Raw genomic sequence first — 15,886 nt, 5'->3', positions numbered from 1 at the left:
GGAAGGAAGGAAGGAAGGAAGGAAGGAAGGAAGGAAGGAAGGAAGGAAAAACCCTCACTGCTAGATGTCCATGAAACTTCCATGGTGAAATAGCCATCTCTCATCCTTCTGATCAAATGAGATAATATTTGTAAAGCATTTAGCCCAATGCCAGACATATAATAGGTGCTTAAACAGTATTTGTTCCCTTCTCTTCCCCAACCCCCAACTCAAACAGTCACCACCCTATGTCAACCCTTCATCAACTCTTAGTGTTGCTTCTGCTTTTATGTCCCCACTTCCATTCTGTCTCACTCTATAATCCATCCACCACTCAACTACCAGAATAATCTTCCCAAAACTGACCATGTCACTGCCTTGCTCAAGGACCTTCCATGGATCCCTAGTGCCTCCTGGATAAAGCCCGAGCTCAGCTTAGCTCTTAAAGCCCCTCCTGTTCTGGCCTTCCTGGACTCCCCATTCCCCTTCTTTGTGCCCTCTTAGTTCTGACTCATCCACTCCACCCTTGGGAATCCTGAGGTTTCACCAAGGCTCAACTCAGGCATTGCATCCTGGGGAAGTACTGGCCACCTGGATTCCACCTTTAACTCCCCAGTGAACTGGCTCTCTAACTGCCAGGATACTGAAAGTCTCTCAATGATGGGAGCCAGTGGCCTCTTCCAGGTCTCCCTCCTCCTTGACCCTTGACCTCCTCCTCCTCCTGAACACTCTCCTCTCTGCATCTTCCTGACAGCCCTTGGTTTTCTCCTGGTTTTCCTCCTCCCTTCTCTCTCCCCTGGCTAGCTCATCATTAGAGTCCATCTCATGCCCTTTCTGTCCTGGCTTCTTTTCTCTTCCTTCTCTGTGCTCTCCTTCACACATTTGCTAGAGATGGCACTCTCTGCCTCAGTTTCCTTCTCTGAAAGGCAGAAGCCATCACAGCCACTCCCTCACAAGCTGTCATGAGGTAATGATGATATAATGATGAGATGATATGATGAAAAGCCCTTCTCAGATCTTCAGGTGCTAAATACATGTTTGTCGCCCTTACTGTCATTGACGTCATTGCTGGTATCCAATCCACCCCCACCTCACACAGGTGCTACCTTGGTCCACAGAGCCATGATGAACTCCCTCCTGAGCTCAGCCTAAATCTCCAACTGCCTCTTGGACATTTTAGACTGGATGATGTGCAGGCTTCTCCAACCCAAAACTCGTGATCCCCACCAACCCTCCCCTTGCTTCCCAGTCCTGTCAAGGGCATGGCCATCCTTTGGGTCAAGAGACCCCATCCTCAGCTCCGCCCTCACACTCCTCCCACAGAGCCAGAATGGTGCTGAATTTTGTCCTTTCATCCTCCAGCCTCTCAGCATCCCTCCACCCACATCCCAGGGCAGGCCCCCATTGCCTCACACTTGAACAAGTGCAGGACTTTTCCTATCCCCAGGTTCTCCGCTTTCCAAACCAGCCTCCAGGCAACTGTCAGAGGGTTTTTTTTCTAAAGGAGAGATCTCTACTGTGCCTCCCCTCACGAAGCCCCTCCCCACTCCCTGCTCTCTTCAGGATCAGAGGCAAAGTCCTCTTTGGGACATTTTGACCCATTCACCCCACCTTCCCAGTCTTATTACACAATGCTCCCCTATGGAGGAAACTTCTAATATCTTAACTAGCCTGCCGGCTATTTCTCCCATACAGCATGCCACCATGCTGCTTCTAAACAGGCTGTCTTCCCCTGCCCTCCAGTCCTTCAAAAGCTTACCTCAAGCCACCTCTTTCATGAGGCCCCTCCTGATTTTTCTAACAGGGCCTCTCCTCGCCCCCAGATTTGCCCTTCATTGGTTTGGTATGCAATTCATAAAGGTTTATGTGCATTTAGAGGATCGAAACTTCATAGATGTAAATCCAGAGTGAACCCAAGAGGGTGTGCAGCCCATTCCCTCAATTTACAGATGAGACCCCTCTTGTATTAAGTGACCTGTCCAAGATCACACAAGTCATAAGAGGCAAGGAATGATTCAGACACAGCTCTTCTGGCTCTTGGGGTAGCCCTCTTCCCCTGCCTTGTGATTTCCCAACCCCCAGAAATGTTGATGCTCTCTCTCGTTCTCTTTGTGTCTCTGTCTCTGTCTCTACCTGTGTCCATCTCTTCCTGTCTCTGTCTATCTCTCTGTGTCTCTGTGTGTCTCTCTGACTCTGTCTCTCTCTCATTCTCTTTGTGTATCTGTCTCTGCCTGTGTCTGTCTCTTCCTGTCTCTGTCTCTCTCTCTCTGTGTCTCTGTGTGTCTCTCTGTCTCTGTCTCTCTCTCTATCTCTGTCTCTCTCTATCTGTCTCTGTGTGTGTCCCTCCCTCTCTTCCTCCCTCCTGCCCTCTCCCCTCTTGGTTCTTCTCCTAGATAGCTCCTCTGATCACTCCTCCTGTTTCCTTTGCTGAATCCTCTCTAACCATGGGTACCCCAGGGTTCTGTCCTGAGTCCTTTCCTCTTCTCTCTCTAGATGACTTCACTGGGTGATCTCACCAGCTCCCATGAATTTAATTATCATCTCTATTCGAGGGTTCTCAAATCTCCCTTTTCTGCTCCGGTCTCTCTGCTGGCTTCCAATCTGGCATCTCCAGCAGCCTTTCAGCCATCTCTATCTGGATGACAGCAGACATCTAACCCTCAACATGTCCAGCACCATAGGAGATGTGAGATTGGATGTCAGCAGACATATTAGAGCTGACTAAATGCTTTGGGGAAGCAACAGCATAGAGATGGTCACTGAATCCCTCGGAGCTGCCTCCTGCTCACTGGTCTGAGAACCCGGCTCTGAAGCCTGACTTTGCAGGAGTTGTGTCTCTAGGCAAGTCTCCATTTCCCCATCTGTAGAATGGAGCTATCACTTGTCCTGCCCATCTCACCAATGACTGGGAGGGTTCAATGAGCTTTTGTCCACAAAGTGCTTTTTAACCCTGAAAGCTCTCTCAAGAGGCCAGCCAATGTTAAGGCCACTGTATGCGTGGCAGGGCTGAAAGGGTTTTCCTGGATAGACCAATAAGCCTGTAACTTAGAGTTCTTCCCCCAGGCCTGGAGCCTGTACATCCTCAGTTCTCCACAGCCCTTTAGGCATCAGTGCCAGGGGTTCAGGAGTCTCACCTAAGTGCCCTCAGGTGCCCTCAGTCCGGACCTGGTACCTCAAGCTCATCCGAAGATCTCAGGTTCCCTTCACTATTTGTCAATAGACCTTTGGCAGAGAGAAAGGCCTATGCAATGATGCTCTCCCCAGTCACCCAGCCAGAACCTGACTGAAGTCAGGCTTCTCAGCTGCATCCACAGGCTTTCCCATTCTTACAAAGCTGATTCTCTGCCTGCGGGAGCCCTGAGTGTCACCTAGGTCTCAGAGGTGTGCTCACTTTACTTTCCTGGAGCCAGTCTTTTTCAGAGCATGCACATTTCCTTGGGAGTTTTATACAAACACTGGTAATACCCAGTGTTTCTGCAGCATTTTAAACAGCACACATCCTGTCGGAGCACTGTCCATTTGCACACACAGGTACACATGCTTGTGAGCACCCTGACACACATAACCATGCCCCTGGGACCCTCCCCACCACCACCCTTGGGATTCTTTCCTTATGTTCCGTGTCCCCTGGAGGAACAATTGATACTCCTAGCAAAGCCCCCTCCCTAGGGCCCTCCCCCATCCACTGCCACCTTGCTCCAAGGGGTGCATGGAACCCTTGGGGCCACTGCTTCTAGGGGGGCCACAGTACACCACATGGCATTGTGTGTAGACATAAGCCCTACAAAGAGTTTACTGGAAAAGATCTCTGTAGATATGCTCAGAGAACACCACCAGTCTGACCCTTCCCCCAGAGAATAAAATGTGAACCTTTCTCTTTTGACAGATTTTACCTGATTAGTGGAGGCGTCCCTTTGATTATCTGTGGAATTACAGCTGCGACCAACATCAAAAATTATGGACCAGACAGCGATGGTGCCCCATAGTGAGTATGACATCGGTAGGGTGGAGATTCTTGGAGGTCATAATGAGAAGATCCTACAATTAGTGCCTGGGGAAGAGGAGGCATTTCAATTTAGTCTGAAACAAAAAGGCTGGTCTATGGTACCATCTTATCTCCATACTGGTGCCCCAGGGACCAGAGTCAGGAAGACCCGATTTCAAATCTCACTCAGACACTCACTAGCTCTGTGACCCTGGGCCAAGTGCTGACCCTCTGTATGCCCCACCATCCTCACTTGTCCAATGAGGGGCTTGGAGTAGATGGTTGATGATCCTGTCTGTGCTCAGGACTGCCCAAGTAAGGCCAACCTCGGTGCCATGGAGAGCCATACTGGGCATCTTGTGAATGGGGCAGGACTCTGGATTCCCCTGGAGACATGTGCCCTCAGCAGGGACAGGATGGAAAGAGCCTAAGAGGGAAAGTGGGCACATCCAACTCACTAGTCTAGAGTCCTGGCTCCTTCCTGGATGACTTCAGGAAGCCATCAGGTGTTGTCCAGAAACTTTGCCCAAGCTCCATTCTCAGGGCCATGTGCATGCACACACACACACACACACACACACGCATGCATGCACACTCATGCACAAAACACATGTGCTTACACACAACACACTATGGACTCACACACTCATGGACACAACACATACACTCATGCTTACAATACACACATGCAAACAACAGACTATGCACACACGTATGCACACTCACACATATACACACAATAACTATACTCATACATGCAGACATATGCACTCGCACGCAACATATGCACATATGTACATAACACACTTATGCACACCACACATATGCACACTCACAATACACACATATACATACAACACTCATGCACACAACACGCATATATTTACACATATATACACAGCACACTTGTGCGTGCACATGCTCTTACACATGTGTATAATACATACAACCCACGCACATGAGCAATGCACTCATGTGTGCATGCATGCACACACACCACACTGGTGAAAATTCACTGCTTCCATGCTGTTTTTGCTCCATCGCAAAAGGATGGGGAGGGTTGACTTCTGGTCATTAGACAGGCTGGAAGGGACATGACTGAGGATAGTCACTTCTCACCAACTCCATATGAGATCTGCATGTTGCTGGATCATGGATAGCAGAGTCAGGAGTTTCTGCTCTGCTTGCAAGGCCTCAGGGGTCCCTGCAGTTTTTAAAGAAAACTGACATCTCAAGGGTCATCCTAAGCAGTCCATTCTCTTCTTGGACAGTTAGATACTGGAGTGCATTTGGAATGTTCATGAAGAAGAGAAAAAAGAGACATGACAAAAAAATACGTATGAAAACCAGGGGCTGGAAGCCAAGAGGTGTGGAACCCAGAAGAGCTAGGTCCTGCAAGGGAGGGGGTAAAGACAGGTTCTGCACAGGGGAATCTGGACCCTCAGGCAGCAGGAAAGAGTCCCTCCTTGCAGGGTCTTGGGGATGCTCATCAGAAAAGATCTGGGTGAGATAAATGTCAGCAAAACAGGTGGAGAACAGAGGATCAGACTACTAGCATGGAATTTAACAACTGACCTTTCGGGCTTCGTGAATCACATCCAATTAAACATAACAAGAACTAGACATGTGGGGAGGTCTTGAAAACTTCCCATCCCTTCTGTACGTTTCCTCTGTGCACAGGCACAAGTACAGACTGGCCAAGGGAAACTGCAGCCACTGACGTTTCTGTAGCTAATGGTCCATGTGTTCATTTATCACACTTTCAGCAAGACCCTATTCTGAGTTCAGCATTACAGGCGAGCCAAAGAAGAGCCAGCCAAGATGGGGCTTGTCTCTTTCCATGTCACATCCCTCTTCACAACTGTCTTAGGTCATCACCAAGGAAATCAGTGTCCTGTCTGTCTCCCATTCAAAAGTAGGCTTCCAGTGTGGTCTGCCAAATGGAAAAGGAAGGACAAAGAACATTAGGGAATCCTCACAGAGACAGTTAAATGAGAGTGGGTGTAGTTTAAGGAGATTTCCAGTCATGGAAAAAGTACTGACGAGTGGTTTCCTATGCCCAGAGTGTTCTAGAGAACATCATCAAGTCAGAGAGAAACTCTGTGGACCACCATTTTCTGTTTGCTTTCTGGCTTGTCAATGGCCTGAGGAAGGCAGAGGTTAAGTGACTTCCCCAGGGTCAGGCTGGATTTGAATCATTCTTACTAAGTGGCTGAAAGTATCCATGATAAAGGAAGAGAGAACGCTGTGGGGGGGACATCAAAGCATATTGTTTCCAGGCAGCCCTTGGGACCGCATGAACCTGGGTCCAGAAGCTTGCACTGGGTGGTGCTGGGGCTGTGTCAAGTTTTCAGAGGACTTGGTCTGGGTTTACAGGTTCTTGGATGGTCCCACTGACTTGGCCTGGAACAGGGCCAGACTAAACTGATCACTCCATGAGGACCACAGCCAGCTTGGACATAGAATTTCCTAGTGGGACACTGGCACAAGTTCCAAGTGGAAAATGCCACCACAGCTGAGACCCACACCCTACAGAATGAGAATGCTTTATGCCCTGATAAGGTATCTGCCCATCTGCAGGGCACCCCATGCCAACCTCCTAGCCTGGGACAGCAAAGAGTTTGGATGAACAGTCGGGAGGCCAGAGACTCATCACTGACATCGATGACTGTGTGACCCTGGACAAGTCCCTTGCCCTCTTTTCTGCTGTCCTCTTTCTGGGGTCCCCTCCAACACTTATGTGCTGAGACTGCCCTGGGAATGCTCTGTGCTTGTAGTCAGGAAGAAGTTTGCCCTTCTCTTCACTCCTCTGCCCCTCTCCCCCTCCTTTCTCTCTCTCTCTTCTTCTTTTTTCTACTCCTTCCCTTCTTCCTCTCTTCATACTCTCCCTCTCTCTCCTCCTCCTCTACTGCCTCCCTCCTCCTCCCTTTCCCACTCTTCCTCCTTTATCCTCCTCCTCCCCTGTTGCTTCCCCCCTCCTCCCTCTAATTCCTCCTCCCCCCCCTTTTCCCACTCTTCCTCCTTTCCCCCTCCCCTCCCTCTCCCCCCCGCCTTTTCCCTCTTTTTCCTCCTCCTCCTCCTCCTCTTCTTCCTCCTCCATCTTCTCCTTTTCCTACTCTTCAGAGTCCAGAGTTCAATTGTCTCAATGCAGGGCAGTGGTAGCAGGGAATTCTTGGTACTCCGAAAGTCCTCTGCTGATGGTTGTCATCCCAAAGCCAGAGAATAACTATAAAATGTGGGAAGTAGGCCATGAAGGGAAGCCAGGCAGGCAAGGCCCTTTCTTGGGTCTATCTGTGCAGTAGCTGACTGTGAACACTCCCTCCCTGGGCACCAGATGAGCCTCTGTGCCCAGGCCTGGATTAGCAGCATTTCCTGGTAGGGTTTGCTTTGGGGGGGCAGGGAAGGGGTGCTGCTTTGACTCACTTCTGTCCCCTCCCCACACCCAGTCCTCAGTTATCATCAGACCTGAGCCCATGACCATGGGATGAGAATTAATGGTAGACTGGGGTGTCTCAAGGCAAAGCGTGATGTCTTTTTTTTTTCCTTTCCATACTCATCTCCTCCCCTCCCCCCCAGCAGCTCCCTATCTCGTGGCTGTTATGAGTCTACTGCAAGGGATCATGGGCCCTACAGCACATGGGGGGAGGGAGTGGTACTTGTCGGGGTTTCTTATGGCAGTCCTAACTCTGCTTCTCTCCTCCGCAGCTGCTGGATGGCCTGGGAGCCAAGCCTGGGGGCCTTTTATGGGCCCGTGGCCTTCATTGTGCTGGTGACCTGTATTTATTTTCTCTGCACCTATGTCCAGCTGAGGCGCCATCCGGAGCGCAAATATGAGCTCAAGGAGAGGAGGGAAGAGCAGCAGAGACTGGCGGCCCCAGAGACCAGCCACGGTCACCTGGGGGACCCTGGAGCGGGCCCCCCCACTGCCTGCTCTATGGTCTCCGCCTCCCTCCTGGAGAATGAGCATTCCTTCAAGGCTCAGCTCCGAGCGGCGGCCTTCACCCTCTTCCTCTTCCTGGCCACCTGGACCTTCGGGGCCCTTGCTGTGTCGCAGGGCCCCTTCTTGGACATGATCTTCAGCTGCCTCTATGGAGCCTTCTGCGTGACCTTGGGGCTCTTCATTCTGATTCACCACTGTGCCAAGCGAGATGACGTCTGGCACTGCTGGTGGTCCTGCTGCCCTTCCCGGAGAAACGCCTACGCCATGCAGGTCCACGCCCGCGCCCAGGTGAATGTCAATGGCGATGCTCAGATCCACACCCCCTGTCTCCAGGACTCCCCGTGTCTGAGCAAAGCCGGGGGTTTCGCTCATGCCCCAGGCGGCCACTGCAAGTTGACCAACCTGCATGCGGCCCAGAACCACGTCAACTGCCTGTCCCCAGTCACCCCCTGCTGCGCCAAAATGCACTGCGAGCAGCTAATGGAAGACGAGGCCCACATCCACGTGCACAGGGAGGACGCCTTCCGGCCCAACACGCACCTACACAGATGTCTGAAGAGCAGAGCCAAGCCCCGCTACTTCAGCCGGCACCGGGCAGCGGCAGCGGAGAGAGAGTACGCCTACCATATCCCGTCCAGCCTGGACGGCGGCAGCATCCACAGCTCCCACACGGACAGTCCCCACAGTACACACGAGGGTCAGCCCGGACACCACCGGTCCTGTTGCGGCCAGGGCGACCCCTTCCCCACCATCAACCAGCCCGAAAGCAGTGACGCCAGCACCGTCATATGCAGCTGTGCCCAAATGTCCGAGGGGGAGGTCATGCCCCACGCAGCTCATTTTGAAATGCACACGCGGACACAGGCGCTACCATGTAACACGGCCAACCACAATGGGCTGCCCACGGGGAATCTGGAAGAAGCCATGGTGTACGGCCCCGATAGCACCGGAAATATCAAAACGGGCCCATGGAGGAATGAAACGACTGTGTGATGCGTGGGGTAAGCAGGGCTGGGAAGGGGGTCTGGTCCCTGCCGATCACTCCTTGGTCGGCTGGACAACTCCGCCTTCTCGTGGCTGCACTGGGCTCCCTCTGTCTTTCCAACCACGTTCTTGAGAAGAGAATGGGCGGGCGCGCAGTGATGAAGCTGCAAGGCTTGGCTTTCTTGAGAAAATGGCTAGACGAGAGTGAGACGGGAGTTAGTGAAGACGCAGCCGAGAGGAGGGATTGTTAGAGGCTCGACGCCCTCCCGGAACCCGGCCGGTCCTTCGTCTTTCCCCCATACACTCACCGAGGAGGCATGGCCTCCCAATTCCCTTCATTGGCGAGCTAAGTTGAGCCTGTCTTCTCACTCATTCCTCCGCGCCTCAACCTTGGCCCTGATCCAAAGTGACAAAGGTCCTGGGTTTTCTAAACAGAGGCCCCTCGGTGAGAGCGATGCTGCCTCCAGACCCAGGTTCTAGGGCTAAGGTTATGACTCGGCCGCGGCCCTCGTTGGCCCCTCCCCGCCAGTCTCCATCTGCCTCCCCTCCCCAGGAGCGGCTAAGGGACAGGTCCAGTATGTCTGTCGAGCCCAGAGGACTTCGTTGGCCATCTCCTGCACGAAGCCTCTAGGGTGGCTCCATTCGCTGTTTTCTGGTGTTCAATGTGTCTTTCACCAAACGACAATGCCAGTCGCAGAGCCCTAGCAGCCTACTGGTGTCAGTCCCTTGCGCCTTGTGGATCCGGGAAGTCCGTCCTGCACACATTGTCCCAGTGACACTGAGCCTTGCGGGTTCCAGAACAGCTTTGATAAGGACCCACTTTAATGTCTGTCTGGCCTCTTTGATAAGGACCCACTTTAATGAACACCCAACTGTCTGTGACCCTGTGCTGTGTGTCTAGACCAGCTTAATGTTCCTTGTCCAGTAGATACTTTTGAGCTGCTCAGGGGCCACAGGGCCATCACTGCCCAGGTCCAGGCAGCACGTTTTTTGTCATTCACTCATTAAAGACCACATTCATCCTCTGCAACTGTGTAAAAATAAGCTGGAATGGCTGAGCACATGAGCAGTGTAGACCCACTCAGTTCCATTTCAATCTTCAAAGAACTGGGCTAGATTTCAGCGATGAATACTATTTCTAATATAGAAAGTCACTCCTCTGCAGAATTTCCAGACCTCTTCTCAGAGACTTGAGTGCCCCTACCTTGTTGAAGCTAGGGATCCCTTCCTAGACGGGCATTTGTAGAACATTCTAAAATTGGACGGGGAGGGGGGATATTTAGAGTCATCTTCCCTGAATTCCCGTGAAAATCTGGGCACAAAGTATTGACTTCTCCGAGGGTGTACTTGTGTCCATGACAATCAATTTTTTGGAAAGAGGGCTGGCTCTGCCTAGAAGGGCAAGGGTTGAACTCTGCCTGAGTCAAAAGGGAGGAGCTGTCCACCCACAGCAGTGCAACCTGAGGACATAGCAACTAGAAAGGGTTAGGGCCCTCACCTGCCCCTTCCTTCTGAGCATATCGCTAGTAATGCACACACACACACACACACACACACACACACACACACGGCAAAAGTTGTGTTGAAATTTTCTCAACACCACCTCTCCCCACACACACACACACACAACTTTGCCCTGACATTACAGCCTGCCTCATCCAGATTGCCATCAGGTTCCCATGGGTCCCGGAGCATAGCTGTCCTCACCATGTCTATGAATGGAGAATCTCTGACAAACTGGACTCCTGGAATCAACACTCAGAGTGAGATGCAAGTATCAAGGTGGACTTCTGTGCTGTGCCCTAGCCGCTAGGTACATACACCCTATCCCCCAGGCAGCCAGATGCCCACTTAAGGGGAAGCACCCTGCTTTAGACCACTCTGGATCCCCTATCACTGCCCCCTGTGCTGAGGCCAAAGGAGCAGGAAGCTTTATTCCCTGAGAGTTACCCACCAGCTGTATCACAGTGTTCTGTGGTGTTTGCCTGGCACAATGCTTTGTGTAGTCTTTCCTTCATAAGTGTCTCTTCTGCCTCCCAGAACAGTGACAAATCCCAAATGACAGTCCCTAGAAAGGACATGGACCACTGCCCTACACCCCAGGAAGGATTTCTTCTCCTTCAGACCTGTCACCCACCGTAGGGACCAGTCTATCCCGTCTATGCAAAGTGACAGCCCTTATGGCCATCCCTGCCCCCATTGCCATGGGTGCCCAGGGGGGGGGCTGAATGGACATCCTCGACATGCTGTTCCTGACCAGTGTTGTGACTTTGCAGAGGGCAAGTGCGGCCAGGATACAGGCTTAACCCACTTCCCAAGAAAAGAAGCAGGTGCTACTTTCCCCAGATGACTGAACCCTGCACACTGAGAGTGAACATTCAATATCAAATTGTATTGTATTTAAATAAGGATTTAGCCTAGAGGAGTCCATGCCGAAAAGATGTTATGAAATATTCTGTTGGCATATTCTATTTTCAGAAAATAAAAGTCTACAATGTAAGCAGAGTCAAATGACTTGATGTGAAGCAACTTAAGGGAAAGGCTTGAGGGCCAGCCTGGGGGATCCCTGGGGAGGGGCAGGCTTGCAGGGATTCTCACACCATCTTTAGCCTTGCTTCTGTCATTCAGGGCTAGAAGTGAAGGGTTGCTTAAGTCACTTGACCTCTCTGAGAAGGTTTACCCTAAGGCTTTTCAGTGATGTCAAAGATGACTCAGCACTGGTGAAGTGAACTCCCACACTAGGGGTTTCTCACATTGATGAAATCTCAGACATTTTCCACACATCCAAGCCCCTTTGAAAAATGTTTCATTTTTTCCCAATTACACGTAAAAACATTTTTAAGCATTGATTGTTTTTTTTTTCAGTTTTGAGTTCCAAAGTCTAGTCTTCCCTCCCTGAGATGGTGAACAATCTGATGATTCCTCATGATGAGTCCTTTGGGCTTGTCTTGGATCATTGTGTTGCTAAGGACTAAGTCATTCACAATTCTTCGTCATGCAATATTGTTGTGACTATGTACAAGGTTCTCCTGCCTCTTCTCACTTCACTTCTCATCGGTTCATATAAGTCTTTTCAGGTTTTCCTGAGAGCATCCTGTTGATTTCTCATAGCACAATAATTTTCCATTACAATCATATAACATAGCTTGTTTAGCCATTACCCAATTGATAGGCATTGTCTCAACTTCCATTCCTTAGCCATTCTTGCAAATATAAATCATAGATTATTTTTTAGAAACTTAGAGTTGTAAGGGCCCTCAAAGGTCACAGATCATCATAGATCAATCAATTAATGAGCATTGATTAAATGCTTAGTAGTTGTTAGACACTGTGCTAAGTGTTAAGTATCAGGGTCCATGATTCCAAGGAATCACAGTAAAATGGGTGGGGGGGGATATTGTGCAAACAATTATTCACATACAAGATATATAAAGCAGAAATGTCAATAATCCCAGAGAAGGCACTGGAGGTGAGGGGGGAGGGTGCAAATGACCAACTTGCTATTTAGCCAAATCCCCCAAAAGGAATTTGAAGCTGAGTCTTGAAGGAATAGAGGGAGACCAGGAAGCAGAGATGAGGAGGGAGAGAATTCCAGATATGAGCAGTCAGGAGAGGAAGTGTCTTGTGAAAGGAATAGAAAGGAACAGCAAGGAAGCCAGTGCTACTGGATCATAGACAACATGGGAAGGAGTAAGTTGTGAGAAGGCTGTCAAGTCTTCTTGCTGGCTCAGGTTGTGAAAAGCCTTGGACACCAAATGATAGATATTTTATATGGAATCTTCGAGGTGATGGGGAGTGGCTGGATCTCTTTGGCAGCTTAATGAAAGATAGTCTGGAGTGGGGAGAGAACTGTCGCACAGACCCATCAGCAGGCTATTTCAGTATAATAATCTTCTGAGATTACCAGGGTCTGTATCAGTGCTGGCAGGGTCAGTGGAAAGAAGAAGGCACATAGAAGTTGTGTCATAAAGGTAAAATTGCCAGGACTTGGCAACGAATTGAATGTGAGAGTTGGGCTAATAGAGAGTGAGAAGTCAGGGAGTGATGCTGTGGTTGTGAGTCTGTGTGACTAGAAGGATGACAGTGCCCTCTTCCCCATAGGAGAGTGGGAAAGAGGAGAGAGACTGGGGAAAAGATAATGAGGTCAGTTGGGAGAATGTTGAGTTTGAAGTGTTGACAGGACACCCAATTTGAAATGTCTGAAAGGTGGCTGGAGACACAACACTGTTGCTTGAGATAGTGGCTGATGAAGTCAACCTGAAAATCATGAGCATCGAGATGATCGCTGAGTCCCTGAGAGCTGGTGAGATCACCAAGCAAAATGCCAGAGAGTGAGAAGAGAAGGCAGCCCAGGACACAGCGGGGACACTCTTCAATTGGGGCATAACCTGGGTGAAGAGCTTGCAAAGCTCTTCAAAGCAGGGAAAGGACCAGGAGGAAACAGAGTCTCAAAAACCAAGAGAGGAAAGAATACACGGGAGAAGGTGACGGACAATGTCCAAGGCTGCAGAGAGGTCAGGAAAGAGGAAAATTGGGAAACGTCATTGGATTAAACAATTGAAAGTTGGTGAGTTTTCAGAGAGCAGTTTTGGAGAATGATGAGGTCAGAAACCAGACTGTAAAGAGTTAAGAAGACAATGAGAGGGACAGCTAGGTGGCACAGTGAATAGAGCACCTGCCCTAAAGTCAGAAGGACCTGAGTTCAAATTCAACTTCAAACACTTGCTAGTTATATGACCTTGGGAAAGTCACATAACCCCAATTGTGTGTGTGTGTGTGTGTGTGTGTGTGTGTGTGTGAGAGAGAGAGAGAGAGAGAGAGAGAGAGAGAGAGAGAGAGAGAGAGAGAGAGAGAGAGAGAGAGAGAATGGAAGGAGAGACATTGAGTGCAGATGACCTTCTCAAGGAATTTAGCTAAGACAAGAAGAGATATAGAACTATAGCTGGCTGGGAGGCCAGGTGGCTCAGCGAGTAAGAGCACCGGCTCCAGTGTTGGGAAGACCTGTATCAAATCCGGGCTCAGATACTCAGCACCGCACCCAGAAATAACTGGCCATGTAACCTTGACCAAGCTACTTAACCCCGATTGCTTAAAAAAAAAAAAACACTAGGTGGCAGGTTAGGGAGGATTACATGAGGTTTTCTTAAGGAGGGATAGTTTTTTAAGCAGGGAAGCAGCCAGTAGTCTTGGAGAGAGTGGAAGTGATAGTGGAGAGAATCTGCTAAAGGAAATGAGTTAGAATGGGGTCACTTGGACGCAAAGAGGGCTTACCCTTGTCAAGGAAGATACCTACTACTTCTTGTGAGACATGTTTGAAGGATGACATAGTGGAGGAAGATATCTTGGTGATGTGAGATGAGGAGGAGAGGATAAGAGAGATCTTGGAAATGACCTCATTTTTTTCAGGGAAATAGGCAAGATTTGGGGGTGAAAAGGTGAGGGAAGGGGCAATCATGAGAGACTTGAGAAGGAATGAAATCTAGGAGTGGACAGGACCTTAGAGGCAACTGAATCCAATCTTCTCACTTTATAGAGGAGGAAAGTGTGAGGAATAAAATGACTTTCCCAAGGACATATAGGTAGTAATGAGCAGAACTGGAATTTGAACCCAGGTCCTGATTCCAAACATAATGTCTTCAGTTACCTATTCTAGTCCAGATCTGGGCAGGAATTCCTATGTCCACACTAGCTTTCCAAGGACCCAAACTTCCTTTACATAAGGATGTCCCAAGGCAGGCTATTCCACTTTGCAATTGCTCCGTTTGGAAAATAAGTCTCACTGCAACTGCCAGCAATGATTTGTCCAGGCTAAGCCCAAGTGTAGCCAGACACTCTCCCATCAGAGAGGTTCCAATATAATGGAAGAGAGAAGCCATGAAGTATGATAAAACAGAGAAAGGATAGGAGAGGGAAAAGACTCTGACTGTATGCTCATCTGGAAGCAAAATTTGTTTTTGGCTTAATCAAATATAAGCACCCTATGGAGCAGAATCTAGAATGCATTCATGCAGCTAACAACTATGAAATGTCTAACTTCACTTTCACTCCTACATCAAGGCTATTGTCAGGAAAAGGTAGCAGAGAGGTGCTAGTTGGTTTTCAGGCTTGTGGTGGCTGGACAGGCTTAACCCCTTTATCTGTTTTGACAAAATTGCACTAGTGTGTGAAATCTCATGCCTGCCTTCCCCCCAACAGGTTTGGATGGTTAATGAAACACTGACAGGAATTAGAAGTTGTGTGATCTGATTTAGTAGGAGCACCGGCTTGAGAATCAAAGGCAGACGCACAAACATTTAGGTAGGAAGGGACCCCTGAGGCAAACTGGGACCAAGAAGTTACTCTTTGATATATCCAGAGTGGGCATCACACTACCTCTAAAGAATGCCAATGCAGAGGAACTCACCAGCTCTCATGGCTGCCCATCGTACTTACAGAAAGAATAAATGGTTAGGAAGTGCTTCCTGGTATTAATCTTCAATCTGCCTCTTTCCAACATCTCCCCAGTACCCCTGGTTCTGCCCTCTGGAGCCAGACAACAAGGCTAATGCCCCTTGCCAATGACAGTCCTTCAAATACTTAATTAACTCTCATATTCCTCCACCAAACCTTCCTTCTCTTCTCTCCTCTCCTCTTCTCTTCTTTTTTCTTCTCTTCTCTTTTCTACTCTTCTCCTCTTCTCTTCTCTTTTCTCCTCCTCTCTTCTCCAGACTCAACACCCTCAATTCCTTCAACTGATCCTTGTATAACATGGTCCTAATATCCCTGAGCATACCATTCACCATCCTGTGAATACTGCCCAGTGTATCACCATTCGTAGGACGGTGCACTCCAGATACTCTGATCGGAGCTGAGAGAAGCAACATCTGTCCAATATCTGTGCACTGGTAGATTCACTGCTTGGGTTGTCCATCCAATTATATATTTTTTTCATCTAGATGACACACATTCTTTATCTACTTGGTTTTTCCCTTGTGGACAATTTGGCCAAACTCGGGAGA

At 49.4% G+C, this 15,886-nt stretch overlaps 1 protein-coding gene across 1 annotated transcript in view; it reads left to right on the top strand.

Moving 5' to 3' along the window:
* The window catches only part of ADGRA1 (adhesion G protein-coupled receptor A1), a 303,872-nt gene extending 292,484 nt beyond the window's left edge, over positions 1 to 11,388 (top strand). The window contains exons 18-19 of the mRNA XM_069101685.1: positions 3,866 to 3,964; positions 7,670 to 11,388. Of these exons, the coding sequence (XP_068957786.1) occupies positions 3,866 to 3,964; positions 7,670 to 8,897 (1,327 nt within the window). The 3' untranslated portion in view covers positions 8,898 to 11,388. The remainder of the gene's footprint in view (positions 1 to 3,865; positions 3,965 to 7,669) is intronic.
* The last annotated feature ends 4,498 nt before the right edge of the window (positions 11,389 to 15,886 follow it).

The sequence above is a fragment of the Petaurus breviceps genome, unplaced genomic scaffold (assembly GCF_028583685.1).
Source record: "Petaurus breviceps papuanus isolate PSGF00001 unplaced genomic scaffold, PetGlider_PUasm1.0 490, whole genome shotgun sequence".
Classification (NCBI taxonomy): domain Eukaryota; kingdom Metazoa; phylum Chordata; class Mammalia; order Diprotodontia; family Petauridae; genus Petaurus; species Petaurus breviceps.
This window is presented reverse-complemented; position numbering and strand designations above follow the sequence as displayed.